The following is a 22,702-nucleotide window of genomic DNA, read 5'->3' on the forward strand; positions in this document are numbered from 1 at the left end:
TTGAAGGACGATATGATGAAGATATCCATGTGTCCATCTGTGCAAGGATCTTGTCAAAGAAGAGCATTAGAGTGCGTGGAACAAAAATCTGAGTCAGTATGGCCATTTTCCCATTTTTATGCTCTTTCCTTTTTTGTTTTTTAAAGATTTTACTTATTTATTTTTAGAGAGAGGAGAAGGGAGGGAGAAAGAGAGGGAGAGAAGTATCAATGTGTGGTTGCCTCTCACATGCCCCCTACTGGTGACCTGGCCTGCAACCCAGGCATGTGTCCTGACTGGAAATAGAACCGGCAACCCTTTGGTTTCCAGGCCTGTACTCAATCCACTGAGCTACCCCACCCAAGGCTTTATGCTCTTTTCTTTCACAAGATTACAATTCCTTCTTGGAGATATCTTTGTGACTTTTCAATTCTGTATCTCTGGCTTCAAAACTCACTCCTAGAGCCCATCACAGACACTTTGCCTAACTTACTTATAAAGGAATTTAAGGGTAAAGGCTACTATCGAATACTCAGTTCTTTGTGTCTGGTTTCTTTCACTTAACATAATGTTTTATATTGTGATGTTTAATAAGTTGGTTTTCATATGCTGAACCATCCATATATGCCTGGCATAAATCCTACTTAGTCACAGTGAATAATCCATAAAGCATAAATTTTATATATGCCTATTGCTGGATTCAGTTTGCTAGCATTTTGTTAAGGAATTGTACATTGACATTAATAAGGGATATTAGTCTGGCTCTGGCCTGGAGGCTCAGTTGGTTTGGCATCTTACTGCAAAGGGAGAGTCCACCAGTTCGATTCCCAGTTAGAGCACATGCCTGGGTTATAGGTTTGGTGCCCAGTTGGGGCACATACAAGAGGCAACAGATTGATGTTTCTCTCTGATGTTGATGTTCCTCTCCTCTTTCTCCCTCCCTTTCGCTGTGTCTAAAAACAAGTAAATAAAATCTTTTTAAAAAGTAAGGGTTATTACTCTCTGGTTTTCTTGTGATGTCTTGGTGTGTTTTTGGTATTAGGATAATTCCAACCGTACAGAATGATTTCAGAAATGTTTCCTACCCTTCTATTTTTTGGTAGAGTTTTGAAGGATTGATGTTAATTTTTCGCTAACCATATGGTAGAATTCACCAGTGAAGTAATTTTGGCTAGAGATTTTCTTCATGAAAGGTTGTCTTTTTTTATTGTTGTTGTTTTTTAAATTTGATTTCTCCACTTATTACAGGACTGTTCAGATCGTCTATTTCTTCTTGTGTCAGTTTGGTACCTTTTTAGGAATTTGCCTATTGCATGTAGGTTATTTAACTTGTTGGCATACAATTATTCATTGTATTCCCCATAATCCTTTTTTATTTATGTTAGGTCACAAGGAGATCTCCCATTTTCATTTTGGTAATCTGTGCCCTTTCTTTTTCTTTTTTCCTTGGTCAGTGTAGCCAAAGAGTTGCTAATATTGTTTACACAGAACTTAGTTTTGGTTGAGTTTGTTTGATTTTAGTTTTTCCATTGATATTCTAGTTTCTATTTAATTTATTTCAGTTCTAATCCTTATTATTTATAATTTTTATCTCTGTATTGATATTCTCTACTTAGTTTTTTGATTTGATTTCTTTCAGTCTTTGAATATATTTAAAATATCTAAAGTCTTTTTTTAGTAAGCCCAACATTTGTTTTTTCTTCAGGGATAGTTTCTATTTACTGTTTTTTTTCCCCTTAGTGAATGGTCTATACTTTCTTGTTTCATGTCTTATTTCATACTATTTCATGTTTTGTAATTTTTTGCTGAAACTACATATTTTTAATATAATGTGGCAACTCTGAAAATTAGATTCTCAGGATTTATTGTTTTTGCTGCTTATTGTTGTTGTTCAGTGACTTTTGAAAACAAATTTGTATTTTTTATCATACGTGGCCACTTATGTCTCTGCTTTGCTAGTTTCGTGGAACAGTTGGACAGAGATTCCTTTACACTGGGAACCAACAAGTCTCCCATTCCTTGCCAATGGATCCTGTGTGCGTGTTGTGGTTCACCTCCAATGCTCCGCCAGGCAGTTGACAGCTCTGCCTTAGCTTTCACTTCCTGCTGGCACAGAGCCTCAAAGGCAGCCTTTGGTGAGACACTGGGACATTCTCAGATTTTTTCTGAGCATGAGTAAAGCCCTGGGCATTTGTTCATTATTGCCCTTAGTCTTCAATATTTCTAGGAATGCAATAGGCCTCTTCAGAGCCCATAGGGCATCTCATTTTCTAGCTTTTTAATGATTTTGTTTTACTTGTTGTTGGTCCCAACTGTTATCTATTGCTTCAGGTAGCTGCCAAGTTAAACAGTTAATCTTTCAAGTTTTCAACCAACTCCCCCGAGGAAAAGACTATCCCACTGGGAGATTCAAATCAGGTCAGATCAAGACAGTCTTGCAAGTGGGATTTTCCAGGGAACTTTCAGGCACCTCAAACAATGAGAATTTTCTAGGAATGAGGCTTTGGAAGAGTTCCAACTATTGTATCCCCTCTGGTGGCTGTTGGGCTGCTGATTGCAATATGACTGCCGGCTGTTGGTGTTCGGGGTTATGTGGAGCTGTGGAGAGCAGGTGGCACAGGCAAATAAAAATGTCATTAAGCTTGCTGTGTGTACCAGGAATCAGCCATTTTTCTTGGATAAACACTCGCTGGATCGCTGCAAGCCTCTGGTTAATTTCCAGAGTTCTGAAAAGGTTGAGTCTGACCATTTTTTTCCAGATTTCTCATTGATTTTAAAGAGGGAATTTTTGGAGTCCTTACTCTGCCATTTTTGCTGACATCACCCTGAACCACACATTTTTAAATTTCTTTTAGAAAACCTTCCAGATTCATGTGGATAAACCCTTCATTCATCTGTTCACTTGCTTGGCCTTCAAATATCTTTTGAGTGCCCTCTATGTCAAGGCGCTGTGTGAAATACCAGGGCTAGGAGGGTGGTGAGGCATGGTGCATGCTGCTCTCAAGGAAGCTCATGAAGTTCTTTCTGCAACACTGAAAGCAGGCTGGGAGTATCCAGAGGCTGTTAGGAGAGAAAATGGAATGTTTACATTGTTTCTTTGGAGATGTGTACCTGCTGGTGAATTCCGTAGTTTTTCTGTGCCTGGAACTTTTCTTGTTCTTGTTCATCATTTGGTCAACTTGAATGCCATTTCCTCAGATGGGACTTTTAGAGTTACCCTATCCAAAATTCTTTCCCTAACTCTGCCCTTGGTGATTCTCTGGCTCATCTCACTTCTTATTTCACGAATGATATTTATTTATTATCATATTTATTTATTTATCCTTTGCCTCCTTCACCAGAACATAATCTCTCCAATAACAGGAACCGTGTCTATCTTGGTCTCCATAGAATCTCCCGCTGCCTAGACCCCCCCAAAACTACTCAACAGATATCTTGTGAGTGAATCTAATGACCAAATGTAAGACTGATATCTTAAGAGATGAGTGTCTTGGTCTAGCCTTCATTTGCAGCTCTGTCACCATCCCATGAAACAGTTTATAGGAAATAAGTGTTTTAGGTAAAAAAGTGTATGACAACTTTCTGCAATTAATGTTTGAGTTAGCAGAACCCTAGTCTCAGCCAATATCTGATCACTACTTTGAGATGCTGAGTAGTTTCAAACCCAAGAATCCCTGTGAATGGTAATGACACTACCTTTCCCTAGGGTTTTGAATTCTGTAAAGCACTTTTTTGCCAAACATTTTACTTTATCCCTTGATCTTAGGTGCAGTCTACATTCTCATATACAGAATCTGATAAAGAATTTTTTGCTCTTTACAGAGTTTTGGAATACTCTGAATTTAACTTTTAATTTGTAATTCACAACATATTTTTAAATGTATTTATTTATTTTTAGAGAGAGGGGAATGGGAGGAGAAAGAAAGGGAGAGAAACATCAATGCGTGTTAACCTCTCACAGGCCCCCTACTGGGGACATAGCAGGCAACCCAGGCATGTACCCTGACAGGGAATTGAACCAGTGACCCTTTGGTTTGCAGGCTGACACTCAATCCACTGAGCTACACCAGTGAGAGCAAATTTGTAAATTATAATATTATAACATATTATTTCAATAGCCTGTCATAGCCTCAAAAAACACAGTGCAAGAACTGAGATCAAATTTCCTGGGTTTAAATCCAGACTGAGACACCTACAAATGGTATATCCTTGTTTAAGTTACCAAATTAAAAAAAAAATTTCTTAAATGGGGATGGTATCAATCTACAATCTTTTTTAAAAAGATTTTATTTATTTATTTTTAGAGAGAGGGGAAGGGAGGGAGAAAGAGTGGGAGAGAAATATCAATGTGTAGTTGCCTCTCACACACCCCCTACTGAGGATCCGGCCCGCAACCCAGGCATGTGCCCTGACTGGGAATTGAACCTGTGACCCTTTGGTGTACAGGCTGGAGTTCAATCCACTGAGCCATACCAGCCAGGGTAAGTTGCCAAATTCTTGAAGCCTACTTTCTCTTTGGGATAAGGCAAAGTAAGAATGCCTACCTCATAGAATTATTAGCAGATATAGCAAATATATTGTAGATAGCACAGTGCTTGTTTTATAAATCTTAACTATGACCAAACTGATATAACCATATCAGTTATATGAAAATTTCTAACCTTCTCATATCATGAAAATAGTAACTGTTACGACTTCAGGTTTTCTCCTTCCAAATATTCATCATTGTTTTTTGAAATAATATGGTTTTTTGAATGTTTACAGCAATAAGAAAATTACTTGTATATAAATTTAACTATTTTGAAAAGAGACTGAAGTACAGCAGAAATATAGCATGAGGCTACTTATGTCTAATTGTATCCTAGGGGATAGAAACAATAGCAATGAGAATAGCTAATACTCACGTAGCCCTTGCTGAGTACCAGGCCCTATCCTAAGTGTTTCTCTTCCTGACTCCATCTTTGAATCATCCCTTCTCAATGATATTCTTTATCCTTATTTTAAACATGAGGAAAATGAAGTACCGATTAGGTAACTTATTCAAGACTACACAGTTAATAAATGGTAGAGCCATGATTTGAACCAAAGTTTGTCTGGCTCCAGAGTTGATATACAAATTAACAAATCTTGTGAAATTTTGCTCAGGATGTCTGAAGATGCTTAGATCCAATTTCTAGTTTAATTTCATTTCTAGTTGTTTACATATTAAGCTTTGTCACCCTAGCTATCCATGTGTACTCAGAAAACCTCCCAGGGTTCTGTTCACCTGCCTGGGCCCGATGCCCCAGCCTTGGGGTTCTGACTCCCATTGGCTGCAGAGTCACCACCTAACTAAGATACTAACATTTGACTACTCTCTAAAAACACCCTTTATTTTCTTTGTTATGTGGGGCATTTGTAACACTAAATGTGAGTTAATTTTGATACTTTTGTAAGACTTCCCATGTGTAAGTAAGCTGATAGATTAGAAAAAATATTTTCTAAAATATACACCTCAATTTTGGTTTACAAAGTGTGATGACCATCTTTATAAACCCAACTGTTTTCTCAAACAATGTGGTGTGACTGTTGGGACAAAACTTACCCGAACACAATGCTGGCAATGATACTAAACACCACAGAAGAGATCCGATTTATGGTCACGTGTAGAATCACCTTCACTTATTGCACACTGGTGTGTTGTTCTGACCAAGGCCACCTGGGCATTGGACCCCTGCCCCTCTAATGACCTCTGACCCTGTGTCCCTTGGTGGCTTCAGCCTCTCTTCCCCCACTAGTTCTTCTCCCTTCTTCTGTCAGATCTCAGTGCTTAGCTGCATCCAGTGGCTTCACATCTCACTCAGAATAAAATCTAAAGCCTTCATGTGGCCTTGAAGGCATTTGTCCTCTCAGCAATCTCTCTGGCACCCTTTTCCTTTTTTATTTCACCTCAGCCACCTTCACTCGTTCATTCAGCAAACATTAATTGATTGTCTATTATGTGTTAGGATCTGTTTCAGGAGTTTGAGATATACAAAAAAAAAAGTCAAAGATTACTTCCCTTGTGGTGTTTACACTCTGGTAGGGGAGACACATCATTAACAATAAACATGACACGTAAGGAAACTCCAAAAATATTAAATGGTCATAAATGCTGTGTAAACCACCCCCAGCAGAATAGGGAGGACCAAGAGTGCCAGGAGCAGGGGCAGGTGGTAGCATTAAGCAGTTAGATCTGGCCTTATGGCAAGGTGAGATTTGAGCAAGAACTGGAAGGTGATTAGGAGGTAAACAAGCAGATCCTGGGGAAGAGCTGGCTGGGATCAGGTATGCAGGCGCAGCCTCCCTGCACCCTCGCAGAATTCTCTGAGATCATCACCGTAGCGGCCTTTCTGCGGCATTGTTGTCCGAAGAATGTGAGCCTACTTCTAAATAACCCGGGTTAACATATTTAGAGAGAATATGCAAAGAGAACGTGTCGTGGCGTCTATCTGTAGAAGAGACTTTCCCTTTCTTCTCTGAAAGCGCACATCCCCTGCTGTCCTTCCTAGTTTCCACCGTGAGAGCCAGCTGGTTCACGGCGTTCAGACTTCCATTTTCCCTGACCTCTGCACCCTGCAGATGTTTCCAGTGTAGAATGTCCACTGCACGTTGATCGCAGCAGAAACAAGGGTAGATGTGTCTTTTGCTCACCCACCCCCTCTGCCCATCCTTGGTGATCGTGCCCCTCCCCCTTCTATGGCTCCCTTTACTTTCCCAGTGGCTGGGCTTTGTCATTTCTGTTTTTCCACATTGTTCACTCTGGTTACTTCTTCTGTCATTTATATACGAGGCTTTCTAGAGGTAGCAACAGAACCTTACTAAAGCTGATTTAGTTAAAAACCCAATGTAGTAAACATTTGTTAGGTGGTTTGCAGAACTTGTATGATGGCTGAACAACCATGCATGGAGGGTGCATGTCCTGAAATAGTGCCCTAAGTCAGGCTGCAGACCTGAGGTGGAAAGCACAGCGCTGCCACTACAGCCAAGCACACGTGGCCACTGGTGCCAGGTGCTGAATGACGCTGGGTCCCCAGAAACTTCATCCTCTAAAAACTGAAGTTGCTGCCAGGGAATATTCCTTCAGCCTCCATTTCTTTGCATCACTAAGGCTGGGTTGGTATACCTTGTTGGGAAAGTCTTATTTTCGTGGCAATATCCTCGCTTCGAGGGAGGCCAGGAAAGCAAAATTCTGCCATTTTGCTGCTCAGTGGTGATAGCCAGGCTTCCATGGAAATATAGGGGTCATAGACTGTGTAGCCCAAACTGACAAATATCAAGGTGTATAGATAATATAATATATATCTTTATATGTGAGTATATAAAGTATATTCATTGTATTACTACATAAAGTTTTTATAGCTATAACCGTATACTTTTGTATCTATAGATCTGTGTGTGTATATATGGCCATCCCTTCTTTATTCTTGGGTGAGGCAACCCTTGCAAATTCCATGAAAACAGAGTAAGTATAGCTGAATCGCCTCACTTTTCTCATGAAACTTTACATTTGTATAAACTATGGACAGTTTTAACAGTGCAGCTCTGGCTGGTGGATTGAGTGCTTAGTGGACTGAGTGCCAGCCTAAAAACCAAAGGGTCCTGGTTCGATTCCCAGTCAGGGCACATGCCTGGGTTGCGGGACAGGTCCCTAGGAGAGGGCACATGAAAGACAACCGCATGTTGATGTTTCTCTCCCTTTCTTTCTTCCCCCTTTCCCTCTGTCTAAAAAGAAACAAAATCTTTAAAAATATAGAGACAGCGTAGTAATTAACTGAAACGCCTTTTGTGTTATGTCCAAGGACAAATGTTCATTGCCTTTATTCTGTTTATTTCAAAATCTATTTACTGATAGTTCAACCAAAGTTTGTTTTACATGTTTTGCTAAAGAAAGAGTAGTTTTTTTTTTCCTTAATCTCTTTCTCCTTCTACAGGATTAATACAGTGAACATCGCTATAGCCACAAAGCTGAAGAAATTGTTATTCAGATTTTAATTTTAACATTAAACTACATTTATGGCATTCAGTCTTATTTCTTAAGCATTTATGTTTAAGTAGCATTCCATTAATCTACCATTATGGTTTACTTTTCCTTTTATTCTTGTTAAAATACAGGAAAACATATTTAGATGATTATTGCATTTTTAGCTTCAGTGCCCTTTGCTCTCTCAAAATAACTACTAAAGGATTACTAGATCATAAAATATTAATCAACACAGGATGAATAGTCATGTGTATGGGCAATGGACCTAACGTGCTCCCGGGCACTGACATTTGGGTCCTGTTTGGATAGTGTATTAAACCGGTGTTCTTTTCTAATTCAGGACTCTCACTGTGAGTATCTGGCCACCAACAGAAGGTCATTCTCTCTAAAAAACAAATAAAACACAAATGGAAATACACTTGAATATTTTAACCTGTTGCATTTAGCCAAGTCCTCTTATTCTTTCTACTATAGGGTACATACACAGCACTTTTTTTTTGCCATTAAGTTTTATTGAGCACATGTTTTTTTTTTATTATGTTGTTACAGTTGTCCCAATTTTCCCACTTCGCTCCCTCCACCAAGCAACCCCCACTCCTTCCTGCGATCACTCCTCCTTAGTTCATGTCCATGGGTCATGAATGTAAGTTCTTTGGCAACTCCATTTTCTATATATGTTTTTAACATTCCCCTGGCTATTCTGTAACTACTAATTTATACTTCTGAATCCCCTCACCTTTCCTCCCATTTCCCCAGACCTCCCTTTCAACTGGCCACCATCCCAATGTTCTCCATATCTATGATTCTGTTTCCATTCTGCTTGTGCTTAGTGTGTTGGTAGTTATGTATTAATTACCATTTTAATGTTCATAGTTTTGATCTTCTTAAATTTAAGTCCCTTTACCATTTCATTTAATAATGGTTTGGTAATGATGAACTCCTTTAGTTTTACCTTGTCTGGGAAGCACTTTATCTGCCCTTCTATTCTAAATGATAACTTTGCTGGGTAGAGCAATCTTTGCTATAGGTCGCTGCTTTTCATGACTTTGAATATTTCTTGCCAATCCCTTCAGGCCTGCAGAGTTTCTTTTGAGAAATCAGCTGTCAGTATTATAGGAACACCTTTAAGGAGATAATTATCTGCTTTTCTCTTGCTGCATTTAAAATTCTCTCTTTATCTTTAACCTTCAGCATTTTAATTATGATGTATTGTGGGGTGGCCCTCTTTACATCCATCTTGTTTGGGACTCTTTGTGCTTCCTATGACTATTTTCTTCACCAGATTAGGGAAGTTTTCTTTTATTATTTTTCAAATAGGTTTCCAATTTCTTGCTCTTTCTCTTTTCCTTCTGGTACCCCTATGATGTGAATGTTGGCATGTTTGAAGTTGTCCCAGAGATTCCTTACACTATCCTTGATTTTTTGGATTCTCTTTTCTTGCTGTAGTGATAGGATGTCTTTTTCTTCCTTATGTTCCAAATCATTGATTTGATTCTTGGCCTCATCCACTCCACTGTTGATTCCCTGTAAATTGTTCTTTATTTCAATTAGTATATTCTTCATTTCTGCCTAGGTATTTTTTTATACTACCGAAGTACCCACTGAGTTCCTTGAGCTTCCTTATAACCAGAGTTTTTGAACTCTGCATCTGATAGATTGCTTATCTCCATTTGGTTTAGTTCTTTTTTCTGGAGTTTTATTCTGTTCTTTCATTTGGGCCATATTTCTTTGTCTCCTCATTTTGGCAGCCTCCCTGGGTTTGTTTCTATGTGTTAGGTAGAACTGCTTTGATTCTGTGTCTTGGTAGGGTTGCCTAATGTAGCAGGTGTCCTATAGGATCCATTGGCACAGCCTCCCCTGTCACCTAAGCTGTGCGCTCAAGGAGCACCCTTCATGTGGGCTGAGTACTCCCTCCTCTTGTAGATGAGTCTTGATTGCCGTCAGCGGGTCAATGGGATGGATTTAGCCAGGCCAGACAGCTGGTAGGCCTGGCAGTGACCCCTGGCCAGCACCCACCTCCCTCCCTGGTTTGTAGAAGTGGTTGGGTGGTGTTCTAACATGGTCTGTAACTGTCCCTTGGGTGTGCAGGCTCTGGGGTTTCCTGGGTGGTGCAGGCCAAGGTCGGCCTCCACCTGTGCTCTGTGTAGGACTCCTTGACATAAGCTATAAAGTGACGTGCACATGGTTGCTGCTAGTGCCAGGCCTGGGGCCACTCAGCTAGAGGTACAGGGGTTGGTGTTGGGCACATGTTTAAGAAAAATAATTAATTAACTTTTCTGCATAGAATTGATTCATATATATAAAGTCATGATTAAGGACACATCATTAAGGGTACGTTACAAAGTTTTCATTGTATAAGAATCAGAAATGTGATTCATGAGTTGCAGTCCTCTTACTAATTGTGTGACTTTGGATAAAAGAGGAAATTTACTCAGAATGAACCAGTTATACTTTTTGATACCACTGTGTTCTGATTTAGCAGCAGCCCTGGCTGGGGACGTCCCAACACTGTCAAGAGGCCAGATGCTATAAAATGGTGACATTGACTCAGATGGCTGCCCATACCACCACTCACTAGTGAGAAAAGAGTCTGTTTCTGCTCATAATTATAAACAAGTATAAAGACCAGGAGAATGATAAATGACACTCAAATCTTATACTGATGTTCTAGACAAATTCCATGTCATTTGCATTATTAATTAGTCTGTTAGTTTTACTTCATTGCATTTAGACACTTGTATTTATCTTGAAACTTGATCTATAGTTATATCTTATCTATATTATCCAAAGTATCCAACTTTTTATCTACTCGGATGTGTCCTAGTACCACCTTGCCAACTGATAATAACATTTTTGGAGGCCTCTGTTATGGCATCACAAAGACTTGGGTCCCTCCCACTAACTGCAGAAGCTCACTCATTCCGCCTCTGCAGCCCGCCAGGGCTCGATGGCTGATCGCCAGAGTGTGTCTGTGATGGATTCTTGGTCCTTTGCAGAGCACGTTGACCAAACTATTAAGGAAAGAGATCAAGTAGCAGAGCTCAGGGCACTCCACTAGAGTTATGAACAGGGGGAAGTTATTTTATTTAAAAAATTCTTTTTTCTGGTGGCCTGACAATGAACCTAATATGGATATTTTGGAGGTTATAACACTGTACAGGAAATTTCTTACATAGTCTCATTTCCCTTTGCTAGCCCAGTGTTTAAAATCCTGGAATGGACCCAGAAAATGGTAAGTTATTGCAAAGCTTCTCACAAACTACTTCTCTCATTCATCAACCTTGAAGAACATATGTAGACTACCTAAGAAAGTATTTGTAAGCACAAGAGATTTCATCTGAAACTTTTTTCACTCCAAGTATGTAGTTTTGTCATCTTCTTCTCCACTTGGCCTGAAAGACCAAGGTGGTGTCACTTTGAAGTGAGAGCTCATTACTTTCCAATCCACCAACCCAGCCAGCCACAAAGACCAAGGAAAAGCTTGCATGGTGATATTTGGCCCACAAGAGATTTCCCAGGAGGCTACATTTCCTCCACCATTTCCTGCCTCTAATACCTGAAACGTATCTGGGGACACTGTAACTCACTCTCCTTTATTATTGCGGAGCTTCAGCAGGTGGAAAGAGATACCTCTGGTAGCTGTAGATTATTTGATATCCCTCTTCAAATTTGTAGGCCTGGAGAAGGTCCTACTCTGGCAATTCTTGTTTTATTAAATCTTTCCACTGTCTCACCCCAGTGCAGCACAGTTAATCTGCTTCATTTATCACCTGCATTTTTCACTTAGTTCTTTTTTTCTGAGTGTTCTGTTGGAAAATTATTCAGGCATTTGGTTAATCTTTTTTCCTCTTTAGAGAATACTGAGGTAAAGGTCTTTAAGTTGGGTCAATAAAAAACACAATCCAAATTTATTGGGTTGGCCAAAAAGTCCATTATGTTTTTTCCATAAAGTAAAAGACACATTTTTCATTTTCACCAATGACTTTATTGATTTGGATAGTTGGAGTATGTCAGCTTTCTCCCGCTATTGGCTTCTAGTGGGTCAAAGCCAGGGGTGCTGCTAAACATCTTGCAATGCACAAGACAGCCCCACAGCAAAGAATTATTTGGCCAAAATGTCAATAATACCAAGAGACTTTGCAAGCAACTTTTGAAATGTTTGATCAGTTATAGCATCTTTTCCATATACTGCACAAATCTTTTTCAGCATTTCAGTTGTGTTTTTACCTTTCTTGAAATAATAAAGCATAATATGCTGAAAATATTGCATATTTTCTTCCATTTTTAATATCAAAGTGGCTGCACAAAAATTTTCCAATTATGATAAGTTTGTTTAAATGCATGCTGATATGACAGCTATCATGATACAATCTAACAAAATTATTTTGAATTAAGTTAAAGACAACTAAGCACTATTAGAGCCATTGTATGGAAAAAGAATAACGGACTTTTTCACCAACCCAGTAGAATCATTATGCAGAGTTTATAAATAAAAGGATATTTCTAGATCAAAATTTATTTTACATTTTACTATCTACCTATATTGTCTTGTTTAGTCAATGTCTCACTCTTTTATTTACTATATCTTGGACTATATCCTTAAAAGTGCTATGATTATAAAGCAGGGTTAATTTTATATTCCCATAATAGAGAAACTGATAACTTCTTTTTTTATAGATTTCTATTTTTTTCTCTCTTTTTTTATTGTTGTTCAAGTACAGTTGTGTCCATTTTCCCCCCACAACTACCTCCCACCCGAGAAATCCCCACCTCCCACCTTTGATCCTACCCACCTTTGGCTTTGTCCATGGGTCCTTCATAGATGTTCTTTGATGACCCTTCCCCTATTTTCCCCATTATCCCCTTCTGCCTCCACTTTGGTTGCTCTCAGTTTGTTCTTTATTTCAATGTCTCTTGTTATATTTTGCTTGCTTGTTTGTTTTGTGGATTAGGTTCCACTCATGGTGAGGTCATAAGGTATTTGTCTCTCAGCATCTGGCTTATTTCACTCAGCATAATGCTGTCCAGTTCCATCCATGCTGTTGCAAAGGGTAGGAGCTCCTTCTTTCTTTCTGCTTTATAGTATTCCATTGTGTAAATGGACCACAGTTTTTTGATCCACTCATTTACTGATAGACTCTTAGGTTGCTTCCAGCACCTGGCTATTGTAAATTGTACTGCTATGAACATTAGGGTGCATAGGTTCTTTTGAATTGATGTTTCGAGATTCTTACAGTATAATCCCAGTAGTGGAATTGCTGGGTCAAAACATAAGTCCATTTTTAGTTTTTTGAGAAAATTTCATTCTACTTTCCACAGTGGCTGCACCAGTCTGCAGTCCCACCAACAATGTACTAGGGGTCCCTTTTCTCTACAACCTCGCCAGCACTTGTTGTTTTTGATTTGGTTATGATGGCCATTCTGACTGTTGTGAAGTGGTATCTCATTGTGGTTTTAATTTGAATCACTCTGATGGCTAGCGATGCTGAGCATCATTTCAGATGTCTATGGACTCTCTGAATATCCTTTTTGGAGAAGTGTCTGTTCAAGGTCCTTTGCCAATTTTTTAAATAGGTTGTTTGTCTTCGTGGTGTTGAGTTGTATGAGTTCCTTATGTGTTTTGGAGATCAAACCCTGTCCAAGGTATGATTTGCAAATATGTTTTCCCATACAGTTGGTTCCCTTTTCATTTTACTGATATTTTCTTTAGCCAAGCAGAAGCTTTTTATTTTGATGAAGTCCCATTTGTTTATTCTTTCATTTATGTCCCTTGCTCTAGGGGACATATCAATAACCTCTGTTTAATAAATGAGAGAAGTATTTCTTAAAATAACATGAGATTTTTTTTCAGAAGGGTATCTTACATGGTTGACTTGGTATAGTAACATTAAACTTTTCTTGACATGGTAAAATAAAATTTGGTATATTTTTACAGGTGTATGTATGAATGGAAGAAGGGGTGGGGAGGGTCAGTCTGTCAGGTCTTAACTCCTTCTCTTCCACTGGTCTTAACCTGTTCTAGACAATATTGCAGTCCTTGGTATCTTTCTCAATCCATTGTTGTCACTGCCTCTTTCACATTGGGTCTACAGTTAGGAATGGCAAACTGAAACAGTTGAGCAGAGTCTTCTTTTTAAAGATTATTGCTTATAATTTATTAATGTGTCATACAGAGTATGGTGCACTGGTCATCAGTCCCGGGGAGACTCGAAACACATCTGCCCATTGCATCATGGTACGGGAGGGACTTGGGAAGGAAAGCATAATGCGGTGAAGCACTGGCTGGAACCGTGCTGTACTCACATGGACCAAGGTGAACTTAGCACCAGTTCTCCAAGGCCAGTGGGTCCCTCCTGTGGCCTATGCAGAGCCGTTCTGCTCATACCCTGCTAATGCAGCAGGGGATGCAGCCGTGTCTCCTCCCTCCAAGGACAAATAGAACGGTGGGGTTGGACAGCTGCCATATGCTGCACACACCATAAGCAGAAACAAAAGAGTACTCACTGTGCCTGAAACAAGGAAGAATAGTCCCACACTAGGAGGTAAACCCTGCCCAGGCCGTGTGGGCTCTTCATCTCTTGGTAAGGAAGTGTTCCAGGCTCAAGGCCCATTTTTAGGTAACTGAGCTGCGGTTCAGAAACGGCACCTGACATTGTCTTTCCCAACAATAGGAATCTGTGACTTTGATAAATAAAATTTTAAGCTAAATCATTCAGATGCCAAAAAGCCATATCCATCCCTGGGAGAGTCAGAAGGGCCAGAGTTGGAAGCTCAGAAATGACTGAGGTATTTGGCAGAAGCTGGTGGTGAGGGGAAGAACTGAAGGGGATGTGGGCTGGCCAGGCCGCAGTGATGGGCCCTAAGTCCCAGTGCCCGCATTCACAGCGCATGACAGTCCCTAGGCTTGTGCTCTGTTTTCCCCGGTTTTCATCCACTACAAACACCTTAAGCTGCTTTTTAAGGTATTTTTCTTAATTTAAATCTGGCCTTTTACATCTGGCCTTCCATTTACATCTGGCCTTTGTATTCATCTAACTGGTATTTCTCTTACATAAAAAATTTGGTTGGAATACAACCTTTATGGAGGAATTATAGCATTTTACAAAAACGTATATTTTAACAAAACAATCTAAATAAAGAAAAGAAGACTACCAATTTTAATGCCAACCCTTTGAAAACATATATATTTAATTAATTATAATGAGAATTTCAGTTTTTGGGGGGGACTGTAAGTGACTTAAATATTATTTGAAGGATAAGTGTGATTAGACATCAACATTATTGAAAGTATAAACTAGTAAGACCAGGTTTGCCCTGCCAGGTATTAAAACTGATTGTAGTGCTGCTACTAAAAGAGGATGCAATTGTTACAGAAAAAAAACAGTGGATCCGCACAGTTTGTATTTGTCTATCGGCCAACAGAAAGCAAATTCACAATCTTTTCTTTCAAAGCTAAAAATAATTGTAGGAGAAAAGGAACTTCATTATGTTTAACATTCTCAAGGCAAAGTTTTCCAAGCAATCAACAATTGCAGTAAATTTGTATTCCAGAAACCTGCAGCCATTGGGGCGACTATGTCTGTACACAGTTCACAGGGAACAGCAGTGAACTGAAAGGCTCCGAACTTCATAGGCTCCCTTATACATCGAAATCTTTCATCTACTCACCTTGTCTCTCTCTTGAATTTGCAATAAATTTAACTTAGTGTCTCTCTCACAAAATTTTCTCATGGATCCTGTATAGTAATGCACATGCACAATAATGAAGTTATATTTCGTAAGAAAAAATGCAAAGAGTGTATTTTTTGTCTATGAAACACATTTGGAAGATAACACAGAACATTGTTCTGTAACTTGAATTTTTGAAGGTCTCAGTATAATAAGCTTACCATTTGCTTGAAATGGCCATGCAGGCCTTGTGTTCCCAGGCAGGCTGGTCTGGCTTATCTTTTGCGTGTTCCCACCTCTGGAGCCGGCCTGGACTGCGACCCCTTCTGTCAGCGGTCTCTTCACGCTTCAGGGGTGTCTGTGGGACAGGGACCCATTCTACAATCTACTCTTTCTTCAATTCATTATCTTTTTCATCTCCCCTTGTCTCCTCCTGCCCTCTTGTTTTGTGTGTGTGTGTGTGTTAAAAATTATATATAGTCTCTATTTTTTTGAGGTACCCAATAAACTCCATTCTGTATCCTCAGATGCCACAAATCCAGAGTCACCCCTTACTGTACGTGGAGGGCTCTGGGCATTCTGCAAGAAGGAGGAGGAAAAAGGCAAGGAGGCAGGGAGGAGGGGAGGACTGGAGATTGGAAGACCTTCTGTCATGTAGTCTGCGTTCTTAGAATGTTCAACTTTCCTACCCAAGTGAAGCTTTGTTTTATTACTAAGGCCTCACTGCCTAGTGTTGTCTATCACTCCCCTCCCTTCTAAAAACCGAAGCAGTCTCTCTCTCTCTCTCTCCCTGTGGCTTATTAGTTTATTATTCCCTTAATTATTAAAGATGGGAATCATGGTTCAACTCAACAAATTTAGAACAAGTACATTTAAAAATTTTTTATTTTTCAATTACAGTTTCCATTCACTATTTTGTATTAATTTCAGGTGTACAGGGTAGTGGTTAGACAGTCATATACTTTACAGAGTGATCCCCCTGGTATTTCCAGCACCCACCTGGCCCCATACATAGTTGTTACAACATTATTTGACTGTATTCCCTATGTTCAACTTTACATCCGCATGACTGTTTTGTAACATCCAGTTTGTACTTCTTAACCCCTTCACCTTTTCTATCCATTCCCTCACCGCTGACCCTCCGGTAACCATTGGTCTGTTCTCTAAACAGCCTCTCCCTTCCCTAACACTCTTCAGAATCTTTTGAATATTTGCACTACTGATATCAATGGGGAAGTTGCAGCCTGAAGACATAATTTGCAACACTAGGAAAAACCTGGATCTTATTGTGTGGAATAATTAAATCTCTCCAATTTGCACCTTGCTTAACCAACTTAGGCCTGCGATCTTATTTACTTACTATTTTTTAAAAAATAATTTCTCTCTTTCTATTTCCGCTACTCCTATTTCTCAGTTCTGGGCTACCCTGTCCTGGGCATTTCTCTCACCACCTGTTAGTCATCAGGAATGGGGGGAAATATGTGTTTGGAGAAGGGAAAGGTCACTGGCAGTCTTTATACAAAATTTAAAATTATTTTCTCCTTTCAATAATCAAAGATTTAGTTTCACAGTGTTGCTTTTCAAAGTTAAAAGAATAATTACAGAAATGGGTTTATTGTTTTCTGCATTTGGGGGACAAGTGCATAAACAAATTGTCACCTTGTTGAAGGTTTCCAGCAATCTGTAACCAGCATATTCTCACTACTGACGAATAATGGTTATAGGGTCCTTTGAGGTACAAAGCCTGTTGTAAATGATGTCACCTACTTCAGGGTATTTTGTCCACGCTCTCTCTGTTGGAGGTGTGCTTACCTTTTCCAGTATTAACTAGGTTTCTTCTGAAAAGGAAAGAGCAATGTTGTAAATATAAGACTGTAGTCCTAGAATAAAACAGAGGTATAATCTTTTAAAATTGAATTTTTGAACATTCTTTAAAATATTGAAGTTTTTTAAATTCCTGAAATGAAGGGAAGAATGTAAGATACTGCTTTTATTTTCTCCTGTGGGGTACTATGAATTCTTTATTTAATATTTCTTTTTAGCTTTGTTTCTGTTCTCTAAAAACTGATTTTTTCAGAGGTTTGTCTTGAGATTTGCAGTTAAAAAATATGCTAGGAAACTAGTTTCTTGCTCTTAATCTCCTTTAGCAATTGATGTCATTGCTTCATTATTTTTGAGTAGAAGTCGTAGAAATGCTGTATTTGTCAGAGCTATTACATAATTTCCCTAGTAACACTCTAAAGTAAACACCAACATTTATTACTCGATTTTTACTTTTAAAATAAATTATTATAAAACTTTGGAAGCAAATTTCTTGACCAAATTTTGGGAGGGATCATTGCTTAAGGTTGTTACATCAGTTTATATTTCAACCTTTATGTCTTGCGTTTTTATCCCAGGTTCATTCTCCTTCACATATGCTGTGACCTTTCCACACACCTTAACCCTAAATATTTCCATCAAGCTGTTCTCTGAATATGAAGAGGCAGCCTCTGGGCAGAAAAGCTTAAACTCATAGCTAGAACAACACACAACGAGAATCTGCACTTGTAAAAATAAAGAAAGAGGTGGAGGAATGTGTAGGAATACACTGTTTAAATTTCAGTGGAACTTATTATTTGCTTTTCTTCATCTTTCCACGTGTCCCTTGGTGGCGTACCCCATACACATGGCTTCCTTTCCGTGTCTATGGAGGGAAGCACAGTGCCCTCTGAATTCACCGCCCTCTGCGACCTCACCTGACTCAGTCTCCTTAGAACACATCTCAAAAGGCCTGAATGACTCCACAAATACCTACCATTCTTTTTCTTTTCTGTCAAAACATGGATTATTTCCCCCAAATTCTTAGTTGAATCTTCATGTGATGTTACCCCAGGATTATGGAAACAGAGTTTCTGTATTTTATATTTTATGTATTTATTTACTGTGCGTGTGTGTATGTGAGAGGAGGGGGGCTTCCCTGTTAAGGTACCAGAGGAGCCATCTCTCAAAGGACTTACTTTGGAGATTCTGTTCGATTTGTGTGTCTTTTTTTTTTTTTTAAGTTCAAGAAATCACTTTTATGATTAATTTTGCTATGTAAGTGACTTCTTTCTGCCTGGGTGAATCTCACTGATCCTTCCAGGCTTAGCTGAAATTCCAGCCCCAGGCAAGAGGGGATGGATGAACAGCACTGACACTTACACCCTCTCTTATGAAGCTTACATTATGGTTATTTATATCTAAATGTGATTTTGTGTCTGTGTCCAAGCTCCTTTAAGGCAATGACTGTGTCTTTCCTTTCTCCTCTTAGGGGAAGTGGTGGGACACAGGAAGCGAGGGTAGAGGTTTTCAGTGTGGACAGACACGGTGTGAAGGCCGCTCTGGCACCTTCAAGCTTGTCTCTTCCGCCATGTTAACCTCTCGGAGGCTAAACAGCTGGCAGGTGGTTACGAGAAATGGATGAGGTGGTCCAAAGTACTCATGACATTAAAGGTCAATAAATTAGTATTACTCCCTTCCTGTCTCTTATAGCGCCTGTGCATGGGCTAGCACATAACAGATATGAAGCAAATTTCTATTAATGAGTAAATGGGTGAAATAACTAAATTTCAACCTATTATATATACTTAATAAATGGAATTCATAGTTACTGTGTCATAACATGAATGCCATCATGCCTGCGGAATCTCTAAATTATATATTTTTGAAATACATTTTGCTATTTCTGAATACAAAAATCATCTTTTCTGTTATTTGGTTTCAAATATCCTAAGATTTGGTTTGACCTTTACTGCATTCATGCTGAATTAAACGCTGGTCTCCGAATTTTACCCCAAATCACCCATCGTTTCTTTCCTGGGTGCCTTCTGCACTGGTCCTGGCTGACTCCAGGCTCTGGCCCATTTGATGATTACCTTGGCATTCTTCCAAGGGGAGATTTCTAAATTTAGAGTCAAAACGCTGGGAGGACAGACTGCAGATGTGCATTGAAATGTGCAGTGTGAGTACGGAGCCTTTTCTAAGAGTTATAATAAGAAAGGTCTTTAACCTAAAGATGTTGTTTGAAACTTCACATATTTCCCTTTCTTTTTCTTTGTCTAATCCAAGAATACTACCTTATTTTTCCCACATTACATTGAGTTTTGAGAAACTAAAAATATTATATCAAAACATTCCTTTTCCAAGTGTAGCCTGCATCTCTTACATATTTATAGGTTAGAATAGATTTTAAGTATTGTATTCAACTCAAAACAAGTTTTCGTGTCTGCATTATATAATATAAAACATTTTTGCACTGTATAGTTCAATTACTCGAATAAGAACTCTTAATAAAACCTCTTTTTTTTTCCCTAAAAGGAAGGCAGAAACTTCACTATTACTAGAGTCCAGACTTTTTCAGGGGCCTGCCCTTCCTCTTTCATTTGCCTAGAATCTCCACGTATTTATCTCCCCATTTGTTGAAGTTGTTGGACCATTTGTTAACTCAGTAGGTATTTACTGAGGTCTACTTATACAAGGAACTAGTTAGATTTGTAGTTTTAGAGAAATAATAGTCATAGAATATTTGCTTTACTTGTAGTTGGGTGTGAACCTTCCCTGCTTTTAACTACCAGCATATTTGACATCCCACAGAACAGTTTTTTGCCCATGTGGTGTACCGGTTAACTATGAGCTTGTCTCTTACCTCCTGCTAGACTAAGTGTATTGCAAAAATACCTTGATTGTTGTAACCCCGGTAGAGCCTAACTCAGCTCCTGGCCCTTATTCGTGTACTCAGGAATCTATCAAGTTTAGTGGAGCATATAGACACCCCTATGGGGATTAGTAGAACCAGAGTGTAAAGACCCTGACTGATTCCCAGAGTCCACTAACCAAAGACATTTGCTTCTGACTCCTCAGGAATTCCACATGTGCTGGCAGAGAGGGTTTCCCAGGCGGCACCCACCCAGCCCTCCTGCAGAATGGGCTTGCTTTTAGAACAAGCCTCACCCAGAATCCAGGAGAGACATGGGAAGACCCTACATTCCACTCTCACCCACTCATTCCCAGTAGAGTTGGGAAGCAAATATAGAAGTAGACTTAATTAAACTGACAATGTTGTTGACTTTTATTAAGCAAATACTGCTAAAACCAAATTGAAAGCTGAGTTGTTTTAAAGTCAGTTTCAAAATGGAAATATTTTATTTGAAATACCACCATTAACTAAACTGTCTAATCTGACTAAAGGCCCTGACCATTCTTTGGATCATAAACAGATTGGCCCCAATCCTTTCTCGATTGTCTTCAGTCTAAGTAGTAGCTACGCTATGCATTAGGAAGCATTGCATTAGAAAGGCTTGGAGCACCTATGTTTAGAGAAATTGTCACTCCAGAAGAAATACATGTGCCTCACTGCCCCTTTCCTAATATTGTTAACTTTCCTAATATTAGTTACTGAAATGTATGACTAAAAAAAACAAGCAAAACAAAAGTAAGTCAGCAGGGAAGAGCTAGAAGGAGTAAGCTAGGTGGCTTCTCAGATCTTTTACTTTTTACTTTTAATACCAGTCTTTTGTTGCTGTTTCCTTAAGTAGAATGAGAATTTGAACAAGAAAGAATGAAAAGAGTGAAAACTGAACACATTTCTGACAGGGTCTATTGTAGTCATTCAGCAGATGCAGGACTGGGGGAGCCAAGGTTGGTACCAATCCATCATGTTGCAGTGATCAACACTGGCTTAGTTTTTATGCCATACATTTCATCTTGGTAAGAGGAAAATGCCAAAAAGAGGCAATAAATTACTAAACTTGGTATGCCAAGAGTAATAATAATACTAGCACTAGCTGTCAGAGGTAGTATCTAACCTATGTTTATGAGTTTACCTGAAATCACTTTCTGGCCTCTTTAAGTCCATTTTCTTTCATTCTTTTCTTCTTTTTTTTTTTACAGGTAAAGATAAGATTAAAGTGTCTGAGGATGACTTGAAGAAACTCCCTCTAATTAAATGGTGTATTTTGGAAACCATTCGTTTAAGAGCCCCGGGTGCCATTACTAGAAAAGTGATGAAACCAGTTAAAATTCTGGTGAGCTTTGCTTTGGTTTTAAAATAATAATCTTTCTAGGAAAAAAAAGTACATATTTTGCCCATATATTATTAGATAATTTCTCAAATTTCAGTAAGCACTCAATGGCCCTGGAATAGGTTACTAATAATGGTTGTACAGCAATATTTTGGTTTTTGTTTTTTTAAAAGATTTTATATATTTATTTTTAGAGAGAGGGGAAGGAAAGGAGAAAGAAGGAGAGAAGCATCAATGTGTAGTTGCCAACTACCCACTGGGTTGCGCACCCCCTACTGGGGTCCTAGCCTGCAACCCGGGCATGTACCCTGACTGGGAATCGAACCCATGACCCTTTGATTTGCAGGCTGGCACTCAGTTCACTGAGCTACACCACCCAGGGCAACAATATTTTGTTAAATCTCACTTGATCATGGTATATAATTTTAATACATTGTTAGGTTTGTTTTGCTAATATGTTGTTGAGAATTTTTGTATCTAAGTTCATTTGTAGTTTTCTGTACTTTTTATTGTGTGTTGTTTTGTCTAGTTTCTGTACCCTGACGGTCTCTTTATAGGTGTTTCATGCTTATCCTCTCTCCTTCTCGTTCCTTTCCTTCCTTCACTCTTCTTCCTTCTCTCATTTCTCCTCTTCTTCTTCCCTTTCTTACTTCCTACCACATGTACTGCCTTACAAAAGAGAGGAAAGAAAAGGTCAGCAACAGATTGCCCTTCTTTTCCTCCTAAATTCTTTTCTTTTTCTCTCATTTATTTCTGGTCTCAGTCTCCAGGGGTTTTTTAAAATTTTTTACCTGTAATTGCTCTCCTTTAAAGTTCTCATTTCATCTCCACTAACCATATCCACCACCAACCCAGGAAGAAAAAAGCCATAAGGATTCTTGTATCTAAATTCTTATAAATTGTTTTTCCTGTTGCCTTTGGATTTCTTCTCTCTTAGGAATTTCAGTGTGGTCCGTGTGGTTTTAACACATTCCATCTCGTGCTTCTGTAACTGGTTGCTCTGCTACCACCT

The 22,702-nt window shown here is 39.0% G+C and overlaps 1 protein-coding gene across 1 annotated transcript in view; it reads left to right on the forward strand.

Annotated features, from left to right (window-relative positions):
* LOC119047185 (24-hydroxycholesterol 7-alpha-hydroxylase) overlaps positions 1-22,702 on the forward strand; it is a 73,801-nt gene that overhangs the window by 22,837 nt on the left and 28,262 nt on the right. The window contains exon 8 of the mRNA XM_037142569.2: positions 21,560-21,693. Coding sequence (XP_036998464.2) covers positions 21,560-21,693 — 134 coding nt within the window. The remainder of the gene's footprint in view (positions 1-21,559; positions 21,694-22,702) is intronic.

Source organism: Artibeus jamaicensis, unplaced genomic scaffold (assembly GCF_021234435.1).
Source record: "Artibeus jamaicensis isolate MK-2021 breed Jamaican fruit bat unplaced genomic scaffold, CSHL_Jam_final contig_484, whole genome shotgun sequence".
Classification (NCBI taxonomy): domain Eukaryota; kingdom Metazoa; phylum Chordata; class Mammalia; order Chiroptera; family Phyllostomidae; genus Artibeus; species Artibeus jamaicensis.